At 45.4% G+C, this 23,889-nt stretch overlaps 1 protein-coding gene across 2 annotated transcripts; it reads right to left on the bottom strand.

Annotated features, from left to right (window-relative positions):
• Window positions 1-243: 243 nt before the first annotated feature.
• CNN1 (calponin 1) lies at window positions 244-6,568 on the bottom strand. 2 transcript variants are annotated; one of them, XM_003760436.4, is made up of 7 exons: window positions 6,367-6,568; window positions 2,617-2,738; window positions 2,071-2,137; window positions 1,841-1,978; window positions 1,580-1,690; window positions 1,295-1,441; window positions 244-1,162 (listed from the first exon to the last, which is right to left on the bottom strand). In XM_003760436.4, the coding sequence occupies exons 1-7, from the start codon at window positions 6,427-6,429 to the stop codon at window positions 917-919; spliced, it is 894 nt and encodes a 297-aa protein (XP_003760484.1). In that variant the 5' UTR covers window positions 6,430-6,568; the 3' UTR covers window positions 244-916. The 2 variants fall into 2 exon arrangements, with proteins under 2 accessions (XP_003760484.1, XP_031803451.1); XM_031947591.1 differs by lacking the exon at window positions 6,367-6,568 and adding an exon at window positions 4,395-4,457.
• Between the last annotated feature and the right edge of the window lie 17,321 nt (window positions 6,569-23,889).

Genomic DNA, 23,889 nt, shown 5'->3' with positions numbered 1-23,889 from the left:
CTTAATTTTGCTTCTTGGTTTTTGGGGCCCCCTAGAAATAAGGCAGATTCCTGTGGCCAAGGGAATAAAACAGAACTTTCAACTTCAGCTCTCCCACTCCCTCCCCGCCCTCGGCTCCCCCATCAAAAACACACACTAGGACGCAAGGTGGTGGCCACTGCTGCTGGAGGCAGAAAGAGGGAAAGAGACAAGATGCCGGGCCTCTGGGATGCTGGAGCCAGAAACGGAGCAGGCTTTGGGAGCTATGAGTGGTTTTTGTAGATTTTTATTGTGCTCCAGTGAAATGTTAAAAAAGAAAGTGCTCACTTAACAAACGCCTTCAGGAATGCCAGTCAATGCAAAAATGCAAAACCGAGTGTGTCCGCTTGGCCTTTTGTCATGCAGTTGGTGCTCACTGCGCTGGGGTTGGGAAGGGAAGAGTCCGAGACAAATTGGCTTTGGGGTCAGGGCTGTCAGGATGGGACAAGAACAGGGGTCCTCAGGGCAAGGGAGACAGAGCAATTTCATCTTCACTCAGTAGTTTGGATTTCTTGAGGCTTTTCTGTTGGGGGTATTGTCCAGCCTTATTGTATTTGGTGTATTTGAGGTTTCACCTCCATCCCTAGGAAGAGACCTCACTCTTACGCTGACCTCGGGGGGGAAAATGGGGGCCTTAGCCCTTGAGCAGGAGGCAGGGTGGAAAGCAGACCCAAGAATGCAGCAGGCTCAGGGTTAGGCTTTGGGCAGGGTCTAGGGAAGGGGAAGGAGGAAAGAGCCTCCTTCCTTCTCTCTCTTCTCCCCCTTCTCCTGGCTCCCGCAGCCCACTCCCCCAACCCTGAAGTCCCCAGGCCCCTGAGGCATGGTGGTAAGGCAGGCTGGGCCCGGCCATTCTTCAGGCCCCTAGAGCAGCTGCTGACTCCCTGGGCGGGGTTGGCCCCTACGCAGAGTTGTAGTAGTTGTGTGAGTGATGATTGTGAGTGGGCTCATCCAGCTCCGGGTACTCGGGGGTCAGGCAGTATTTGGGGTCGTACACCTGGCGGGGCAGGCCGTACACCGTCATGCCGCGCTGGGACGCCCCCTTGTTGCTGCCCATCTGCAGACTGACGTTGAGTGTGTCGCAGTGCTCCATGCCCAGTGTCGGCTCAAAGATCTGTCGCTTGGTCCCGGGGGCCGTCATGCCCGCCTGCAGTGGGGAGGAGCAGAATGGCGGCTGTAACACGTGTCCTGCCCGCGGGGCCGGGCCGGAAGCACCGGGTGCCCACCAGGGAGGCGTTCAGACAGCACTGCCCCGCCTCCCTCCGCCGCCGTGCATTACCTGGCTGGCCCCCTTGTTGGTGCCCATCTGCAGGCTGATGGTGGCCTGGTCCAAGGGCTGGTCAGTGCCCAGCTTGGGGTCATAGAGGTGGCGGCGGGTGCCATACGCTGTCATCCCTTGCTGGCTGGCAAACTTGTTGGTGCCCATCTAGGGAGAAACCCACCCGGGAGCCTTAGGGTGGCGGGGACTAGCCCGGCCCCTCCCAAGGCCAGCAGGAACGTGGGCCAGACCGCTCTGCGAGCAACCGGCACGGCAGGCCTTCTCCGCCCAGGGAGCCTGACCCACCTGCAAGCCTATGATGTTCCGCCCCTCCTTCAGCTTCTCGGGCTGAAACTTCCTCTCCTGCTTCTCTGCGTACTTCACTCCCACGTTCACCTTGTTCCCTTTGGTCTTGGCCTGCGGAGACCCAGGCATGGAGACGCCGCCCCGACTCCCCCTCCCCCGCAGAAGGGTCCCCTCCCCCACCTCCCTTTCCCTCTCCCCCGCAGAAAGGCACCCCTCTCCCCGTCCCCCTCCCCACAGAAGGCCTCCCGCCGCCCCACTCACCACGCTGGCCAGGGCAATGAGGGTGGACTGGACCTGCGTGTGGTTGGTGTTCTCAAACAGGTCGTTGGCTTCGAAGATGTCATGCGGCTTCACCCCGTACTTGGTGATGGCTTTGATGAAGTTGCCAATGTTTTCCAGCTGGGGGGGTGGGCAGAGCACAGGGGTCAGGAGGGGAAGGGGGGCAGGGGCTGACGGAGAGCGGGGGATGGGGCAGGCGGGCCAGCTCCTACCTGGTGCCAGTTCTGGGTGGACTCGTTCACCTTCCGCACCGAGCCCGGCTGCAGCTTATTGATAAACCTGAAAGGGACAAAGGATGGGGGAACCCGGGCTGTTCAGGGGCTTCTCTCGCCAGCTTGGGCAGAAGGCCTTGCCTACAAGAAACATTCTGTTTTCCCTCAAACCCAGAGTTTGGGGCCCATTATGGCACCCTCCGGGCTGTCCCTTCCACTTTTGAACAGAACCAACTATTGAAATGCTGTTACTTGTTTTTGAACCCAAATGTCCTCTGCTCAACTTCCTTCTGCTCGGGCCCTGTGCTGAGAGCAAACAGAATTCACCACTTGACAGCCTTTGTCTGCCCCCCACCCGCAATGACCCCCACAGTGGTAAATAGCAGTCAGGGACTGGTCCCAGCTCCTGTGTTCAGAATCTGCCTGCTACGCTCCTGGTGGGGGTGGGGGTGGGGGAGAACGGAACCTCTTGCCCCATATTGAGCATTGAGGGGGCAGACCTGACACACCCAGGTCATGGAATCCCCACACAGGGCCCATCCTTACTCGCAGAGAATGATTCCATCCTTGAGACCATCCATGAAGTTGGGCCCTATGCGCCTCCCGGTGATCTCCTCGATCCATGTCCGCAACTCCTGCTCCCGTTGCGGGTCATACTTCTGGGCCAGCTGGGTGGTGGGAGACAATGGTGAGAGCGCTGTGAGGAGGTGTGGGGGCGGGGGGAGGACTTGGGTTATGACTGAGACTCAGAAGGGCAAAACTGGCCACGGAAAGTGTGTCTCGGGTGGCAAGGCCCTGTCCTGAACTGTGTCAAGGGCCTAGAATGAAGCGTGCCCATTGTTACCCCTCCTCCCCAGCCCCATCTCCTCCTGCTGACTGAGAGGCAGGCTTTCTTTCCCATCTCTTCCCAACTAAGGCAATGCTGTCCCTGGGCCCAGGGGCGGGGGGAGGCGTTAGGCCAGGGCCATGCTCAGCACCTGCCCAGGGGGCCCATTCCAAGCATGCCAGAGGTTTGGCACCCGGCAATGGGGGAGAATTGGGTAGAGATGAAAGGAGAGCCCCGGGGGGGGGGTCATCCTTCAGCCCCCTCAACCAAACTTGAGAGTCAGTATTTCCTGCTTCTTCCCTTCTCAGCCCTCTCGAGCATGGGTCTGGACAGAAGTCCTAATGCAGAACGCTTGGGCACAGAAGTGTCATCTGAGGCAGCGTGTGTCCCAGTTCTGCGGCCTTTCCCAGGCTCTCTGGGGGTGTGTTAGTAAACATGGATGCCCATGGATCTGTGCAGCTTTCTGGGACTTGTTTTTCTCTATCTTCATCTCCAATCCTCTGTAATTACATCCCAGAATCTCAGAGTTGGAGGACCCCGAGAAGTCATTTCCAGTTAATCTCGCAGCCAGGAATTGTATGGAAGCTTCCAAGACAGGTGAACCTATGGCAGTGCTGAGTTTTGTGGGGGATGTATGCATGTGTGTGTGTGTGTGTGTGTGTGTGTGTGTATGAGACAGAGAGAGAGAAGCACACAGAGAGACAGAGACAGAGAGAGAGAGAGAGAGAGAGAGAGAGAGAGAGAGAGAAACAGAGGGAGACAGAGAGAGACAAAGACAGAGAAGAGAGAGAGAGAGAGAAACACACACACACACACACACACACACACACACAGACAGAGAGAAACAGAGAGAGACAAAGAGAAGAGAGAGAGAGAGAGAAACACACACACACACACAGAGACAGAGAAACTGAGAGAGACAGAGACACAGAGACAGAAACAGACACAGAGACAGAGACACAGAGAGACAAAGAAACAGACAGAGAGAGAGACAGAGACAGAGAAACACAGAGAGAGAGACAGAGACAGACAGAGAAACAGAGAGAAAGGGAGAGGGGACAGAAAAAGAGAGAGAAGGAGGGAGAGGGAGAGAGACAGACAGAGACAGAGAAACTGAGAAATAGAGACAGACAGAGAAGAAGGGAGGAAGACAGAGGAAGAAGAGACAGAGAGGGGTGGGAGCTTGGGAGAGACAGACAGACAGAGTGTGTAGATATGGGATGAGGGGACACCGTGACCCCACTAGACTAAACAAGTTCTCTATCTCAACACCACTTTGGTCCAGGTCCTCCCCCAGGCTTCAGGAACTCGATGGGGGAGAAGTGGGTTGGGAAAGCCTGGCTGAGCACCGTTACCTTGGTCTCCTACGTGCCAGCAGGGGGTGCCCAGGTCCCGATCTGCCCCCGGGCAGGGCATTGGGGTAAGGAGGAGGAGGGGGAGGATTGGGCCGGAATCCCACAGGAGGGGAGGGGCCTAGCTCTCCACTCTTCCTACTCACCTGGCCCGAGAAGCATCTGTTGCCAGCCTGCACTGTGGCCCCTCCCTTTGGTCCCCCAGCCCCCACCTCCCCTCCAGCTCCAGTTTGCTTTATAAAGCAAACCAGCCCTTATATAGAGCTCGGGCTTCCCTGCCTAGCTTCCCCCAAAGCAGCCTTATATGGAGAGGCTGCTCTGCCGGGTGCTTCAGGGAGAGAGGGGGTAGTCTGGAACTGGGTCCCAGTGGGGGATGGGCAGCCCAAGCTCCCCCCCTCACTCCCCTTCCTGATCCTGTTAAATGGAGAGAAAGGGAGGAGGGAAGACCCCCTATCCCCAGGGAATCTCCGTTTTCTTGGCTGGGAAGTCAGGATGATTGGACAAGATGATTTCTAAGGTCCTTTCCTGCTCAATCTGGGATTTTAAATTCTCTCCTCCCCCTCCAGCCTCACCATCCCAGTCAGATCCCTGCTCCCCTCCAGGTTTCTTTCTCCAAAGGACTGAGCTTTTCCATCCGAAGGGGAGATAGAGACCCTCAGAAATATGCTACTCTGTGAGGTTATTTGGGACCCAGGAGGAAAGATAACTGGAGCATTTAGAGAGTAAATAGGGGTCGACAATAATGGGAAACCAGTCTGAACTTCCTATGTCTCCCATGCTCCCTTGTTGGAGGATGGTGGGGATGGCGCGGAGATGCTTCCTGCTGACCATCGTTATCAACAGGTGGGCCTTTCTGGGTGTTTCCAGGCACTTATCATCAAAGAGCCAGTCTGCTCCCTGCTGGGAGTCCATAGCAGAGAAGCTCAGGCAGGTGACAAAGCCCTCTGTGTCCTGGAAGCTTTCTAACCTGAGCTCCAGAAGGGCACCTAGCAAGAATTCAGAACCAGGTAACCAAATAGTCCCACTGTCCCCAGGGAACTTCTTGCCTTTTCACTATCACCCAGCACCTCTGAGATTTGGCTTTGCTCTCCTTGTTGGGGTTCAACCTGTGTTAGCCTGATGAGGGATAGTGGAAGATTTAAAATTCCCCAAAGTTACTGAGCAATGCATCTCCCAGCAGGTGGCCCTGGGGCTGAAGGATGCCCCTGGGATGCTGGAGAAAAGGATCCTGCCCATCCTGGTCCCCTTGGTGCTATGGAGGTAGGGAATCAGTCTCCTTCTTCCTTCTTTCACCCTCCATACTCTTAAAATTTATTACTTATATCTATAAGATGGATGCTCAGAACTACGGGGTGCAAAGTAGGGAACAAAATCCCAGGAGTAAGAGCTTCCAGGGAGGAAATATTCCCAAGAGGAGTATTTAAGCAACTCCTGGCTCCTTTAAAAGGCCTGCTGAGCTGAGGCCCTCTCTCCTTCAGGCACCAGGTCCCACCCCACAAGGTAGATTCCTATAAATATCTCCTTGACTTTCTGTATCTCCAGCCTCTCTGGGTTAAACTCTCCTAACTCCCTCTCCCTTGCACACTTTTCCCACTCCACTCCCTTTCTCCTTACCCTTTGCCCCTTCAGTCTCTCTCTTCCCTGATCCCCTCTACCCTTCTAGTCCCTTCTCCTTACTGTCCTGTCCCTCCAGTTCTTCCCCTTGACCATCCTATCCTCCCCTGTTCCCCCTTTTGCCTTTCTAAACCCTCTCCTTTCCTTCCCTCTTCCTCTCACCCAGATTTAGGCCTGTCCTCCATCATTCTCACTGAGCAGAAGCTCAGGTAGTGGAAAGACTGAGGTCTAGAGCTGGATAAGAACCCTCTTCCACTGGTCTTTAGTTCCGAAACAATGACTCTCCTTCCTGGACTAGACCTGGCTCCCTGAATTCTGTAGTCACCTTGTTACCCTCCCCTCCAGGTACCCAGAGCCAGAGCTGGGGACTGGGGAGCAGAGAGGAAGGAGGAGGGAGAAACTCAAAGCCCGGGACATGACATTCCTACGGGGGCTGAGGACTAGGAATCCCACTGGAGGCGCGTCCCAGGGGAGATGACCCGGCTAAGGTGATCCAGACTTTACCTTGTTCTTGACCTCGGCGGACAGTCCGTAAGCGGGGCCCCGGTTGAAATGAGCAGTGGACATGCTGGTGGTTCTGCTGCCAGTGGACAGGAGCCTAGCCTGGGGTTCTCCTGCTTTGGAGCTGCTGCTGCTGCTGCTACTGCTGAAGTGGTCTCCAATTTTCCCTGCAACTTTTTGAAAGCTTGAGCTCTGGGCCTCCCCATATGAGCCCTGGCAGGTCATCCCATTGGGCCAGAGGGCCCGCCAATGGCTGAGAAGCAATCCCCCCCTCCCCTTCCCCCACGTCAGCCAGCCCCTCTTTGCTGGAGCGCACCCCCCCCCCCTCGTGATGTCAGGCCCCTGGTATTGGGAGCCGATGCTGTCATTGTTTCCACCTTGGTGGGGGGAGGGATGTTGTAGGGGAGGGGAAGCTCTGCTAGAGTCATTCTTAGCCCAGAAAGGGGGGTGGGGGGAGTGGGGAAGAATCACCAGCTGAGAATTCCTGGGGAGGACCCATCCAGCCAGAAATGGGAATAGGGCCGTGGACCGGGACAGGGACAGTCTGAGACAGCAGCCACCCTCCCCCAACGGAACGCTGCGTTAACCCCGCGTAGTGCCTGTGTCTGGCCGTCTTTACGGGGTTTCTGTCTGGGTCTATTTTCTAGTTGTTTTTTTCCGTGACTGTTCCAGAGACGGAGGTCAACTCATAGTGAGAGACTGAGATGGACTAAAGACTGTCTCAGAGTCAGTTTAATCCTACCCACATTTATTAAGCACCTAGACTCTGATACCTTTCCCGTGTTCTAGGAGCTCATGGACCAGGTCTTTTTCTTTCCCCTGTTTTTGCCCGAGTTGTCATCTCTCTGGGTCCCTGTTTTCTCTGCTTCTCCCAGTTTCCCTCTCTTTCTGTCCCTTTTTCCTCTTACTCATTCTCCACTCTTTCTGATTAGGGTTCTAAGACTTTCCCCTGACGGGCCCCATCATGGAGGTTCTCAATCCCAGGGCACCTGTAGATCAGCATTTCAGAAAGGATAAATGGGGGGAACAAGGGAGTAATCGGTCCAAGCCAAGACCCAGGCTCTTTAAGGCCATTTTGGCTCCTGAGTCTTGGGTCCCCCTCGGGCTGCCTGGAAGTTTTCAGCACCCTGAGAAGTGGAATGGGGAGGGACTTTCTGTGCTCACAACCCCACTCCCTCCCCACTTCCACCCTCCAGTTAGAGGCTCCCTTTTCTACAGAAATGCTTGTGTTCCCCCCTCCCTGCCTCCCCACTCCAGGCTGCTTTTCTCTCCTTCTGGGAATTCTGCCCCTGAATTGAAGAAGCGGAATGGGGAACCCCGAGTGTTCAGAACAGGAAAAGGAGAATTTTCCTCCATGGGGATCATCAAGAGACTGTAGTGAGGGTACTCCATTTGAATCTCAGCTTGGGCACTGATTGGGCGTGAGAGTTTCTCCATCTATAAATGAAATGGTTGGACTAAAGCAGAGGTTCTTAGCTTTTTGTGTGATCCCTTTGGTAGTCTGGAGGAGCCTACAGACCTCTTCTTAGAACTATTTTTTAAAATGCATAAAACAAAACATAGGGTTACAAAGCAAACCAATTCTAATACATTTCTCAAAGTATTTTACAAAACAAATCCATGGGCCCGAGGTGAGGAATTCCTACCTCACTAGATTGTTTCTAGGGCCACTGGTAGCTCCCAAATTCTGTGATTAGAGAATGGACTCCGGAAGGGACTTGGCTCTTGTGCCAGGGCAAAAGGGTATTCAGTCTGAATCCCTTGGACGTGATGTCTGTGGGTGACTAACACAGCGTCAGCATCAGGGCTGTGGGCCATCCTCACCATTCTCCTCCCTCCCTCCTTTTTATTATAGGCTTCACCATTTATAGAATGGACCTCTTCAGCTCTGAAGTCACCACTAGTCTGGCTTGAAAAATGGGATCCCCCTGAAGCTCCTACCCCCAGGGAAGTCCACTTTTGGGCTTATCAGGGTGTCCACCCCCCCTTTTTATCCTTAGGAAAACCAAAGCCCCTAATCCCAGGAGAAAATTCTTCCTTTTTCTATCATGATTTTGGCTTTCTTTACCTCCCAATCCAGCTTCATCCTTTATAAGGATTAGGGGATGGGAGTTTGGGGATTTTAGCAGAAGCTAATAAAACTCTATGAACATCAGGGATAGAGGAAATGTTAGAAAACCTGGGAAACACTGGTTAAGAAGAGTGGCCCCTCATGGATGCTCACAAGCCTCCGTTTTCACCTCCGTTTTCTTTCTGAGGCAATGGGTAGACAATGATAGGAAGGGGAAAGGGTTCCAGGTGCTCCCAGTTGTGACAATGGGGAGTGGAATGTTGGGAAGGTTGGAGTGATTCACCACAAACATACATTTGGAACGTCTGAGTAATGACCTTCACTCAGCAATAGACAGTGTCACCTCCATTCCACTCCTACTAAGGAACAGGTGGCCACCCTAACATGGCATAAGAGGTTATATCATCTCTTTATAAACTACAAATGAGCATATACATATACCACTCTTGTCTAAAAAAGGTTCATTGCATTGATTCCAGGCAAGGAGATCCGTGAGAGTTATTTGAAAATCGGGAGCTTGCAGGTGGGGGCCACAGATCAGAGTGGCTTGGGGGCCCCCCGCATTGCCTCCATGACTAGAACTGTAAGCTCCTCGCTTTGCTGCTTTTGTGACTTGGGGCAGACAAATCACCCAACCTCTCTCCCGGCCTCAGTTCTCCACCTGAAGCATTTACTTAGTTCCCACAAAGTCCCGGGGCACTGTGCTAGGAACTGGGGACACCACTCCAAAATGAGAAAGGGTCCTCAAAGACTTTACTTACATTATATTATGGAACTTTAAATTGTTCTTCACCTCTCTCTCTTGACATTTATGTCCTTCCACCCATACTTTTTAAAGCTTGAAGGGACTTTAGCAATCATTTAACATAATCTGATTCCCTCTTTTTCTCTTTTTGTTTTATTTTGCTCTGGATTTATGATTTTTTCTGTGAGGGAACTTCTCCCACCAATAGATGTCTACGACTCATCTGCTACTTACTGTCTGAGAGGGTCACCAACCAAAAACACACAGGTAGAGTATTCCAAGACTGGCCTTTCCAGGCCTTTCCTAACTCTGAGACCATCTGCTACAACATGTGGCTCCTAGAAGCGAGGGAACAAATTTAATGTCTTACAGCAAGATTCCCAGGTTGTATGGAATAGGGTCTTTATTTGAATTCCGGTTCTGAGACTTGTGCTCCCCCTCACCATAAATTGTAAGCTCCTCAAGAGCAGAATCTATGTGACATTTATAGGGGTGTCCCCTTCAGGACCTTTCCCCCACTCCCTATCTATTCTGGGTTTTGAACAGTTTTGATCTGGCTTGAAATATTCTCTATTTCTCAGAGTTTACTCTGGGAAATCTCTGAATACCATCTATTTTAGGTCCACAAATGGTATACAAAAGAATTCCCAGGTCCCCTACAAGTACTAACGGTACCAAATGCATTTTACATGTGTTGGATAGTCTTTACTTTATCCTTTAGTAAGACATGCAGAATAGAGAAAATATAAAGGACTCAAGAGTCCATAAATGCATTCAGAACACACATTAAACCACTTTTAATAGCTCGTAAAGAATCAAAAGCATTCTTTTCCACCGGGGTCCTAAAGTCCTCCACACCAAAGCTTCTGCCTGTGGTTTAGGCTCCAAAGGAAAAGCCCTGGCGGGCTACCCAACAATATTCAGATGTGTGCCTCTTCCTATAGGAGGAAATTTAGTATCCTTCCCCCGACTCTCCAGACCCAATGGGCTATCCTTGGTTTTGGGGTAGTTTCTTGCCAGTCCTAATTGTCTTATACTGAGTTGGAAGTCTAACAGCTGACCTATACGGTCTGAATAACTGATTTTAATAGCAGAATACAAATTCCAGACCTTTGGTCCTCTGTATTGTGGCTTTTGGTCTATTGCCCAGTACTAGCAGCCAGATTCATGACCTTCTCTGTGTTTACTAAGGCTTTGTTTCCTTCTCCCCGCTTTTTTTTTTTTTTTTTTTTTGATGAAATCAGGGTTAAGTGACTTGTCCAGGATCACAGCTAGAAAGTGTCTGAGCCCAGATTTGAACTCACATTTTCCTGACTTCAGGGCTGATGTTCTATCTCCTGCCCCATCTTAGCTGCCCTGACTCTATCTCTTAAGGCCATCCTTCTCCTTAGACTTACTGCAAAGGCAACCTCTGATGCTGGTGTTGTCCAGGAAATCTCCCTCTCCAGGCTAGGACAGATTCCTGAATTACAATGCCTGAGAAATTTCCCCTCCTCTATAACTCGAAGGCGAATGTCCAGAAATAGCACGGTCCAGGAACTTCCCTCTCGGGCTACTCAGGCAAATACATGGCTGCCTTGTCACATGCTTCTGCAAAGCTGCTATTAATGGCTCCTAAATATCCCCTAATGTGCTTTCAAGAACTCCCCAGAAGAAAATGAAGGAAAAAAGGCCTGTTGATTCTCTCTGAAGGATCTCCTCACAAGAGTCTAATTGTTTGAGTCAGAACTAATTTAACAAAGCATTCATATCCCATACCTTATTCAGCCATTCCCCACCTGATGGGCAGCCACTCAGTTTCCCATTCCTTGCCACTACAAAAAGGGCTGCCACAAACACTTTTGCAGATGTGGGTCCTTTCCCCTTTTATAATGACCTCTTTGGGATTCAGACCCACTGCTGGATCAGAGGGTATGAGCAGTTCGACAGTCCTTTGGCTATCTCAGGCCTAAGGAATTTACAGTCTAAGGGGGAAGGCAACATATACATCTAGTAAGGAAAGTGTCCAGGGAAAGGAATGTCCGAGTATGGCTGTTGACTTGATCCATAGAACAATTGACAGCTCCTTTCCAAAAATGATGATATTATGACAGGATTAACTTGACAACTAAGTCCAGACCAAGAAGAAAATAGAAAATGACACGGTAGATGACAAAATATCTGGAATGGTTGAATTCAATGGGAAGCATAGTGTGATATGGTGGTCTACAGTCAGCTCTATTTAGTAGACTAACAATTAGATCAGTTGAAATAACATTAACGAAGAGACATTCTCTTCTGTTTTGTCTCCATACTTTAAGTTCTATGGCATCTTTCCATCTAAATTGTAACTAAATCTTCCATCTTTCCATATATACTGTCTCCCCCATTAGAATGTGAGATCCTTGAGAACAGGGACTATATTTTTTAATTGTATCCCCACCCCAATGCTGAGCATGGCTCTCTGTGTAATAAATACTTCATTAATTAATTGACCACCCGAGGCCTCTCAACTGGCAAATCAATACATTGAAGGAGTAAATGAATGGCTGATAAAATATTTATCTAGCCCTTGCTATGGGCAAGGAACTGTGCTAAGTGCCGGAGATACAAATATGAGCAAACAAGATAGTCCCTGCCCTCAATGAGCTTGCATTCTTATGAGGAAAGACCAACATGAAAGTAAACTACAAGGGAGTTGATGGTTTGGAAATGGCCAGGAAGCATCGCAGATGCTTGACAAAAAAAAGGTGAAAATTCACCTATCAGAACTTAAGTCCCAAAAGTGAGAGTAAGGTTCAGTAGATGGAGAATAAAGAGAATAAGGAGGATGGCACTTAGAAGTCTGGTTTTAGAAAAAAAATTAAGGAAAAAGCTCAACTATAAAAATGAGCCCCAAACCTCATGTAAAAAGCATAAGAAAAGGCAGTATATCTGGTATACCATCTAAGGATCACAGACTCTAATAGGTAAGACATTCTAACAGTGAAAGAAGTCAGTCTTTTTTCCAACTTACCATTCTGATAGTAAAATAGTTGCTCAGTTTCTCTCTGGCTCCATTATCTGGATCGCTTTTAGAGGGCTGATCTCTGGGAATCACATGCTGGATTACTCCTCTCTACATCATGGAAATCTGGAAGATCAGAATCCAAGATGATCAGGAAGTCTAGCTCTTGAGGGTATCAAAAGAAGGAAGCAGAGTACAAGTGCTGTACCCCGCCCTCCCTTACTTCATGACTCCCTGTTCATTGTAAGCATTTCCCCCAAGACCCTCTGAGACACAAGGAAGGGCAGTCACCTTCCTATGTGTGCCAGAATCCTCAGAAATATCTTCACCAGTCTCTCTACCCTGAATCATCATCACTTTGGACCAGGGCCAAGAAAAGAATAAAAATTTTTAAAAAGAAGGAAAAGTGAGAATGTAAGTCATATGAAAATTTGCTGAATTTAATTGCTCACAAGGACATCAGGGTACAGAGGCAACTCCTCAACAGCCCAGTACCAACCAAGCTCAGGCAAATGAGACTCCTAGCTATTCCCCAAATTTGGCCTTGCAAGTTACTTGAGTGGTGCAGACTTATTATGTGCTAAGGGCAGGAGATACAGAGTAAAACTACCCCTGACTTCAAAAAGCTTACATTTTCCTGGAAGATACAACACATACAAAGAAGCATAATGTAAAACGAACTGAGGGAGTGAAAAAAAAAAAAAAAAAAAAAAGATCTATAATGAAAAGACAGTATTTGAATTGAAGGAGATAAGAATGCAGAGAACCAGAGATTTTGCTTAGGAGACAAAAGGTAGTTTGTGCTAAGGTACAAAAGGCAGCAACTGAGTTTTGAGGTGGAGCAACAGCTAGCATGAGTTTTTATGAAGAGACTAGTTCAATCATTTTCACTCATATCTTTGTATCTTGGCAAAAATTCCTGTGCTTTGTCATTTCCTTCTCCAGGTCATTTGACAGGTGAGGAAATCGAGTCAAAGAAGGTTAAGAGACTTGCCCAGGACTGCACAGCTAGAAAGCAAGTGTCTGAGATCAGATTTGAACTCAGGAAGATGAGACTTCCTGGTTCTATGCCCAGAGCTCTATCCACTGCTCCACAATCATCTAGCTACTCTGTTTCACATTACTGTTCTTTTGTTCCCCAAATCGACCATTTTATAAGTTCCTTTCAGGCCTTTGAGCTTCAAAAGTGTGTGTGTGTATAGATATATATGTATCTAATATTGTATCTAATGTATCTAATATTGTATATTATAATTATGTATATATTTTATTTTGCATATCTATATATGTATATTTTTATTCTGAACTTAATAAACACAAAATAAAATGAATACTTCTGTATATAAACTAGAAAAGAAAAGATTATATATGAAACCACAAATCTCCATTATATACAGCTTGTTTTTCCTTTTATGTGTTAAATTGAACAAATAACTTTCAAAACTATCTTGCTTGACTATTTCTATTTGATCTTTTTTCCCCCTCTGATTCTTCAGTGCATTCAAAAAGCTTCAGTGACATTCTTTTCATTCTTTTCTTTTGGCAATTCTATTGATAGCCCTTCTCTTCCCTGTCAGTTCTGCTCCCTGCTTCCCTTTCTCCTTTCCACCCTTTTCTTCTTCCACCCCACTCCCATCTCCAAACAAAAGAAAGACAAAAGTCTATAATAAATACATATAGGCAAGCAAAACTAATTTGCACATTGGCCATATCTCAAAAGTATATGTCTGATTCTGCACCCTGCACTTATTATCATTTCTCTGTGGTTAGCCTACTTCTATCATGTATAAATTGTTCTCCCAGTTCTAATTTCACTTGGCATTCATTCATACAAATTTTCCTAGGCTTTACTGAAGCTTTCCCTTCACAATTTCTTATAGTGAATAAATATTTAAATATTTAGTATTTCTTAAATATTTTTATAAAGCATTTTATTTTCAAAACATATGCATGGATAATTTGACAACATTGACCCTGGCATAGCCTTATGTTTCAGATTTTTTCCTCCTTCCCCCCACCTCTTCCTCTAGATGGCAAGCAATCTATGTTAAACATGTTAAAATATATGTTGTCTAATATGTATAAACATATTTATACAATTCTCTTGCTGCACAAGAAAAATCAGATCAAAAAAAGAAAGTAAATGAATAAGAAAACAAAATGCAAGCAAACAACAACAAAAAGAGTGAGAATGTTATGTTGTAATCCACATTCAGTTCCCAAAGTCCTCTCTTTGGATGTAAATGGCTCTCTCCATCACAACTCTATTAGAATTGTTCTGAATCACCTCATTGTTTTGAAAAGAGCCACTTCCATAAGAATTGAAAATCATGTAATCTTGCAGTTGCTGTGTACAATATTCTCTTGGTTCTATTCAATTCATTTAGCATTAGTCCATGTAAGTCTCTCCAGGCCTTTTCGAAATCATCCTGCTGCTCATTTTTTTATAGAACAATAATATTTAATAACATTTATCTACCATAACTTATTTAACCATTCCCCAACTGATGGGCATCCACTCGGTTTCCAGTTTCTTGCCAATACAAAAAGGGTGACAAACATTTTTGCACATGTGGGTCCTTTCCCCTTTTTTAATGATCTCTTTGGGATACAGATCCAAGTAGGACATTGCTAATTCAAAGGATATGCACAACTTAATGGCCTTTTGGGCAGTTCCAAATTGCTCTCCAGAATGGTTGGATCAGTTTACAACTCCACCAACAATTGTATTAATGTCCAGTTTTCCGACATCCCTTCCAGCATTTATCATTATCTTTTCCTGTCATCTTAGCCAATCTGGGAGATGTGCAGCAATATCTTGGAGTTGTCTTAATTTAATTTTCTCTTATTAATAGGGATTTAGAGCATTTTTCATATGATTAGAAAGTTTTGATTCTTCACCTGAAAATTGTCTGTTCATATCTTTTGGCCAAGTATAATAATATTGTATTATATTTATATACCATAATTTGTTCAGCCAGTCCACAATTGATGGGGAACTGAAGTTTCAATTCTTTATCACTACAAAAAGAGTTGTTATAAATATTTTTGTATATGATAAGTCCTTTTCTTCTTTCTTTGATCTCTGGGTTATAGGTCTAATAGTGACATTACTGCGTCAAAAGTCACAAACAATTTAGTAACTCTCCCCAAGTTTTAAATATTTTGTTTTTTTCCATTTACATGTAAAAAACATTTAAAAAACATTTTTTTAAATGTTGAGTTCCAAATTCTTTCTTCCCCCCATTGAGAAGATAAGTGATTTGATATAAGTTATACATGTGCAGTCATGCAAAACACAGTTCCACCTTAGTCATGTTGTAAAAGAAAATACAGACCACCCCCAAAACAAACAAAAAAACAAACATTAAAGTTTTTTTTTTTTTTTTAAGTATACTTCAATCTTCATCTAGACCATCAGTTCTTTCTCTGGAGAGGGATAGCACTTATTATCATGAGTCTTGAAATTCTTAGATCATTATATTGCTAAGAAGAGCTAAGTGATTCACTGTTAATCATTGTAGTTTACTCAATTTTTAAAAATAGTTACAAAATACTTTCTAGAATGGCCAGACTAATTCATAGCTTCATCAATAGCGAATTGATATATGTTTTCTGAAGCCCTTCCAGCATTTGTCATTTTCCATTTTTGAGACTTATTTAAGACCTGAGCTTAAAAAGGTCAAGGTCTTCCACTGCATTTCCAGTCATCCTGGTCTGTATCTGGCCAATAGACCCAGAAGGCCCTGAAGGATAAAGCAAGGCTGGTGACTTTGCACAACCCTCCCTCACTTAAATCCAACTCATTTGTATGTCATGACATCACCTCCCTGATTTCTCTTTGAGAATGAAAGACAAACAACAAAGTTTGCTGATCTGATAACTATGAGGCAGAACCTCAGCATTGTTTTAATTTTTATTTCTCTAATTATTAGTGATTTGTTATGATTTTTTTCACATTGATAATATGGACTTCTCCCTTAGAAAACTTCCTGTTGTTATCCTTTAACCATTTATCAGTTGGGGAATGGTTCTTATTCTTACAAATTTGAATTAGGGGACAGCTAGGTGGGGCAGTGGATAGAGTATCAGCCCTGAAGTCAGGAGGACCTGAGTTCAAATCTGGTCTTAGACACTTAACACTTCTTATCTGTGTGACCCTGGGCAAGTCACTTGACCCCAATTACCTCAGCAAAAAACAAACAAACCAAAAAAACTCAAAATAAACAAACCAAAATTGAATTAGTTCCTTATATATCTTAAATATGAGACCTTTATCAGAAAAACATTCTGCAAAAATTTCCCCCCATCATTATCTAGTTTCCTTCCAATTCTGTCAACATTGGTTTGTTTTTACAAAAATTAATTTTTTGTGATCAAAATCTTCCATTTTATTTTCTATAGTTCTCTCTATTCTCTGTTTAGTCATGAACTCTTCCCTTATATATAGATCTGAAAGGTAATTTCTTCCTTGCTCCTCTAATTTGTTTATAATGTCACTGAGAGATGTCTGTCTATATTTAAACTGTTTTCCAGTTTTCCCAAAAGTCTTTGTCAAATAGGATGTTCTTTCCCCAGCAGCTGGGATCTTTGGGTTATCAAACACTAGGCTACTATGTTAATTTGCTTTGTGTATTTGGTGCTTACTCTGTCCTACTAATGACCCTCTCTATTTCTTAACTCATATCAAATCATTTTTGATAATCACTGCTTCGTACCATACTTTGAGATTAGGTACCATTAGGACCCCTTCTTTCCCACTTCTTTCATTATTGATCAAAGACATTTTGTTCCTCTGGATGAATTTCATAATTTTTTTCTAACTCTATAATCTTTTGGTAATTTGACTGATATGGTTTCCCTTCTCTTTTTAACTACTTTGGTTTTGTTGTGCAAACTTTTATGTAATAAAAAAATGTTCATTTTATCTTATCTTCCCTCTGTCTCTGTGCCTTTGTTGTCTGTCACCCATGCCTAGAATGCTCTTCATCCTCACCTCAGCCTCCCATAATCCTTAGCTCCTTTCAAAAATCAATTCAAGGGCCAACGACTCCAAAAGGCCTTTCATGTACCCAGAACTGGTGGTGCTGTCCTGTAGCCTTGCAGATTGAAAACAGCCTGAAAGTCAGGAAAAAGTGAGTTCTAGTATGGCTCCTGATATATGCTCTTGAGATCAAGAACTGATTTGATTGCCTTGCTTTGAAACCCCAGGGTTTAACACACTGCCAGGCACATAGTAGGCTACTTAAGAAATGCTGTTGACTTAATGAGGGATTCCTGAGTCTTCTATATCCATAATATCACAGTCTTATATTTATTTATTTAATTGTCATTTCTACTTTGGCCAGAAACCCTGAGGGTTTTCTTCTCCCAAATTTATTTATTTAGATTTTTTTTTTTTTTTTTTTTTTTTTGGACTAGGTGAAAGGAAACCTCAATTACTACCTAGTCTTAATCACTGAATGGGTGTTGTCTGAGTCAAATTGAGACCTATTGAAGACTTCAGCTTGAAAAGGTCTTGCGCTGCATCCAGGCCCATCTCCAGTCGTCCTGATCTGTATCTGGCTACTGGACCCAGATGGCTCTGCAGGTGACCTTGCACAGCCCTCCCTCACTGAAATCCAACTCACTTGCAGGTCATGGCGTCCCCTCCCTGTTTGCAGAAGAAAGACAAAGAACAATATCTAATTGTAAGTTTCGTGGGGACAAAGACCGTGTCCCTTCCCCTTTTGCAGTCCGGGAACCTAGCAAGGTGCCTGCAGCATACAATAAGCGCTTAATAAGGGACGCTCAGCTAACCGTGTCATGTATGCTGTTGATGGATATGCTGCATCTTTGGGATCTCTAGCCAAGGCTCCAGGACCCGTCACAGACCGATGAGCGCCTCGGAAACGTGGCCAGGAGAAGGCAGTGCAGGGTCACGCAGGAGACCGGACCAGGTCCGAGAAACCGCCGAGATCCGGAAAGGGAAGGCGAGCCCCTCTTGAACTGGCACTTGATTGGCTACAAGAACTCGGGGCTTGGCCAATCGTGGGAGCCCCCATCCCAAACACCATTCATAACTTATGGGCCGCCTCTTTCTCCTAGGTGTCTGAGCGTTCGCGGACACGTGGCGCCGGCGCCCTCTAGGGATGCTCCGGACTTCGGATCGCCCCTCTCCTAACTGTCCTGTCTGGGAAGCCTTGAGAAGGGGGGAGGTGAGGGAGGAGAAGGGGAAGGGAGGAGAATCTCTTTATTAAGCGACCGTATAGTCCTGGGCTTATCTAATACAGTCCAGTCGGTGTCCCGTTGCATCCAGAGCCGTCCCCAATCATCTTGCCTATATCTTGCCAAGGGATCCAGATGGCTCTGGAAGGGAAAGTGAGGCAGGGGACCTTGCACAGTCGCCCTCCCCCAAATCCACCTCCCTGATGTCATGGTCCTCTTCCAGAACGAAAGAGAAACAATCCATAGGTATTAGTTCCACAGCCAGGCAGAGATTCCCCAAATGAGAGGGGGTCCCTCTGAGGAAGGTCACCCACCTCCCCAACTGTTCCCCAATTTCTTTCCTCTTATCTAGTCCTGCCCTTGGGAGTCTTTTTGAATGAAACGCGACAGGCCACTCCAGATGCATTACAACCATAAAACGCTGAGGATGCTGAGACTCACTGAGTTAAGGACCCAGGCATGACAAATCCATCATTTGACCAGGGATTTGGTGCCCACCCACCCAAGCATCAAGCTATAGTAGATGGGAGCCCAAGCAAGATGGGAGAAAGCAAGACCACCAACACCAGGGCTAAGTCATTTTTGATGACAGTCTTTGAAAAGCTGGGCCAAATTCCAATTGCCTTGTGATGGAAAGAGCTATCTGCATCCAGAAAGAGGATTATGGGGATTGAATGTGGATCACAACATAGTATTTTCACCTTTTTTGTTGATGTTTGCTTACTTTTTTTCTCTCACAGTTTTCCCTTTTGATTTGATTTTTTCTTATGCAGCATGATAAATATGGAAATGTTTAGAAGAATTGAAAATGTTTAGCCTATATTGGTTTACTTGCTATCCAGGGGAGGGGGAGGAGGGAAAAGAGGGAGAAAAATTTGAAATAAGGTTTTTCAAGGATGAATGTTGAAAACTAGCTTCACATGTATTTTGAAAATAAAAAACTATTATTAACATTTTTTAAATAAATCAAATGTTAACATGTATTAGTCAACCTGCCATCTGGGGGAAGGGGTGGAGGGAAAGAGGGGAAAAATTGGAACAAAAGGTTTGGCAATTGTCAATGTTATAAAATTACCCATGCATATAACTTCTAAATAAAAAGCTATAATTAAAAAAAAAAAAAAAAAAAAGCTGGGCCAGCTTGTTTTGTCTAAGAACCATACGGGGAAAGGGACAAAATGAGGGCAGAAGGTGTGTGGCTGTGGGTGTGTGTGTGTGGGTGTGTGAGAGACACAGAGAGATGGACAGAGACAGAGATAGAGACACACAGAGAGAGACAGAGAGAGGTTAGTGTGAAGGAAACACACACTGGAGTCTTTATAATAAGGGAAAGGACGATTTACATTTCTATGGCCAGTAATGATCCTCTCATCCCATGTTTTACAAGGGTAAAGCATTGCTCTTTTTCAAAATGGGACAATAGATTGTCTCAGAAAGATTAACTGACAAAGTTGTGATCACATCTATGATAAGAGTAGGGGTTAGATCTGGAACTAATTTTCTTCCTATCTTAAATGTGAAAGGGAAAGGGATTCAGTATATTAGTGAATCCTCTTGCCCTCCCCTTTTCTCCTAGCCCCACTCTACTCCTACCCAATGTGATCAAGACCTATGTTCAATTCCTGCCTAAGACTGATAGCGGCAGATTGACTCTTAACAAGATATTTAAACTTTTCAGTGCCCCAGGTTTCTTAATTTTAATTTTTTGTTCCTATCTCCTATCCTTGAGAAATCAAGAAATATGATATCCATTATACATGTAAAGTCATGAAAAACATATTTCTGCACTTGCCATGACTCCTTCCTCCCCAAAAAGCAAGGGAGAAAGGGAAAAAGGAAAATATAGTTCAATCTTTACTTTGTGACCACCAAGTCTTTATTTGAAACTCGAGAGCAAGTTACATCATAAATCTTTTGGAGCTGTTCCAGGTATCTTTCTAAGCTGAAGAGTAGGATCAGTTATTTCATTGGAGTTTTCTCATAGGAAGTTTCCTATGCTGATGAAATCACAGCATAGGAAATGGTCTAAAAAATAAATGGGCTGCACTTGGAGTTAGGAGAGGCCTGGGCTTTGTACCTGTGGTGGAAAATTTTACATCATGCTGAATCTCAATTTCTCCCTCTGTTAAATAAGGATAAGATTGTTGTGAAGATCAACAAAGAGAGAAGCCTTTTGCAAGCCTTAAATATATAAATGCATATAATTATTATAAATTATTGAAGAAAGATGTGAATTCAGACCTGACAGAAGTTGGCAAAGTGCAGAAGACCTTGTATTCTGGAGGAAGATGAGGATGGATGGGAAAGGTTATTAGTAAGGGAGAAACTGTTTGGGGTGGTTTGTCTAAAGTGTATGCTTGACTATGGCACGCTTCTCTCCATTCCCAACTCCAGAAGTATCTAATAAAAACTATCATTTAGAGCAGCACACAGCTATAGGGCTCACTAGAATCCAAGTTTGGTCTCAGATTAGCTCTGTGACTTTAGAAAAATCATTTAAACTGAGGCTCAATATCCTCATCTGTAAAACAGAGAGGGTGATAATAGCAACCACCTCCCAGGGTTCTTATGAGGATCAAAAGAGATAATATTTGTAAAGAATTTGGCAAACCTTAAAGGGCTGTCTATAGGAATGCGTTGTTGTTATTTAGTTGTTTTGACTCTCCATGACTCCAGGTGGGGCTTTCTCCAAAGACATACTGGAATAATGTCATTTCCTTCTCCAGCTCATTTTTCAGATGAGGAAACTGAGGCTTGCCTTCATTTGTGGACAGATTTGAACTCATGAGAATCTTCCTGATTTTAAGCCCAGTATTCTATCCACTATACCCCCTAATTGTCCTTATAAATTCTGGCTATGATTATTTAAAAGCTCTTTACTCTGGCCCCTTCCTACCTTTCCACTCTTTCCATACTATACATCAATACTGAACATTGTGCCTGACACTCTTAATAAATGAAATTTGCTGATTGATTGACTACTTGCTGGCCCAAGTTCCCAGAAGGACAGAGTGATGAGAACAGAACAAGGGAGATGAAGGAAGAGAGAGGAAGAATCCAAGGGATAGCTCCCCAACTTTACTGGGGTCAGGGCTAGGGCTGAAGGATCAGGAGGGACTGGTGGGAATGAGTCTGAGGTCAGGAGGTAGAAGGAAACACACAGTGTTTCAGCAGTGGGGATGCTTTGTTTTCACATTTTTCACCATCCACTCTGCTTCCCCAAGTCTTCTAAGCTTGACATGGCAACAAATCAGCTCCGGGCCTGCCTTTACACTCATCTCTGCCTGGAATCCCTTGTTTCTATTTGCCAAAACCTGTTTGATTCATGCTCCAAGGGCCCCTCCTGACCAAATACATCTCCTGAATGAACCCTTCTCTGATGACTCCAGCTAGGTGATCTCACTGTAGAATTTTGACCTTTACACTTGGCCTTGTCTTGTAAGTTTGGGGCTCCATGTCTTATTTCTATGAACCAGACTATGGCCTTTCTGAAGACAGACATGGTGTTTTCTATTGTGACAGAAAAATTACTGGATGCTGGGACTTAAATACCCCACTCAAAGGGGTGATGCTTTGAATCCTAGAAGGAATGATGGATTTTGAGTCAGAGGCCATGGGTTCAAATCTGCAAATGGGGTCAGGAAGAGGCAGACAGGATAGGACAGAACAACATTCTCTTTTGTAAGATTCCACCAAAATTTGGATGATCTCTGGAAAATCATCCCTCTTATCTAAGTCTCCTTTTGTCTCTTTGTTAAAAAGGGGTTAGGATTTGGATGACTAGGCAGATTCCTAGTAAGGATCCAAAATTCCATCAGGCAGAAATGTTGGAAGGTGCTGGGAGGTCAGTGAATGAGTGATTAATAATTTTTATGAGTGAGTGTGTTTTACATAGGTTGGTCATTAAACTAATGATCAGACAATCTCTAAGGTTTCTTCTAGCTCTAAAGCCTGTGATTTAATTCATCCCCAAATTTCTCCGACCCATGGGTTCTGCCTTCACTCCCCTAACCAATTCTCCAAAATTGTCACTGTGGACAGTATGGAAAATACCAGGTCTCAGCCTGGGATTTCCCAGGGAAGACTCCATGAGGGACCTGGGTTGGGATTTAAGAGAGGTTGGACAAGGTTGAATCACTCCTTTTGCTTGGGGGAGGGGTCCAAGTTATGGTGGATAGTGCTGAGGTAGCAGGATACATGAGAACTGAAAGCAGAACATAGAAGGAAGGCCACGACAGAGCCTTCCAACCACTAAAGTAGAGAAAATTCCATCTCTGGGATTTCAGCTTGGCAGGGCTGGGCAAGGACAGGGACAACATCACTTCTCTCAGAAGGCCTCCCACATGTGTCATGTATCTGAATCAAGGAATAAATCAGCCCTTCCCAACTTGCCTGAGGTTGTGCTCCACCTATGGAGCCCCAGAAACCAAAATTAGGAGGTGTAAGAACCCAGAAGTTCTGGCTCCCTTCCTGGGTGATAGCTAGGAGGAGGGGAAATTACAGCATATTTGTCCAGAGATAGGAAGATAGATCAAAGGAGAGAAAGAACAGAGAATTGACACTCTGTGGGACATTCAGGGACCAGCTCAGGCACATATTCACTCAGGCACAAATGGACTCACTGAAGTGCAGACAGCTAGATATATAGATACATAGATGTTCAGCATCAGACTTATCTTTGTGACATATAGAGGCACAGACCCTTAGACTTATTGATACACATATTTATAGACACAGATAGGAGGGTATACCCTGAAAGACATATATATATTCCATATATCTATCATTACATAGTCACATCAGATATTGCCATACACACAGAGGGATGTGATTGCTGATTCGTACTCAGACACAAATACACAAACCTACTTTCCCTCTTAAAGATTTATTAGCACACACAATCCACTCTCATAACAGTGCACATACAACAGACACACAGACCCCTTCTATGTCTCAGTGGCCTGGGCAAAGCAGAGGACAAATTTGGGCCAGACTAAAATCCACAGAAGAATCGAGGAGGATAGCTAGCCTTTCTTTACCCCCAGTAAATGTTAACCAATGAAAAGGCTCCCCACTCCTTCCCTAGATAGGCAAGACTACATCCCTGTGGGGCAGTCCAGGCCTAGAGATTTTGAAGAAAGTAATGGGGCCAAGATTGCCAGGATTGCAGATCTGCCAGCTCTAAATTGAAGGCAGTCCTAGTCCTGATCATTCTCCTCTGACGTAGGTCCTGTGGTTCAAGAACTTCTCTTCTCTGTCCTACTTATTAGTTCTCCCTTTATTAACGGGGGTGGGGGTGGGAGTGGGTATGGGAAGTGAAGGAGGAGATCCTTCTTTAGATTGCAAGTATCCTATAACATTTTCCTGAAATATGACCTCAACCCTGATCATTTAGGGGAAGAGCCAGGATCCAGATCCACCCATTCACAATATCTGAGGTACAGCTGCTTTCAGGGAAGATCAAAAGGGACCCCAGGCAGAAGAGGGAAGGAAAACAGCAGAAGAAGCCTTCATTTT

This window comes from Sarcophilus harrisii, chromosome 1 (assembly GCF_902635505.1).
Source record: "Sarcophilus harrisii chromosome 1, mSarHar1.11, whole genome shotgun sequence".
NCBI lineage: Eukaryota > Metazoa > Chordata > Mammalia > Dasyuromorphia > Dasyuridae > Sarcophilus > Sarcophilus harrisii.
This window is presented reverse-complemented; position numbering and strand designations above follow the sequence as displayed.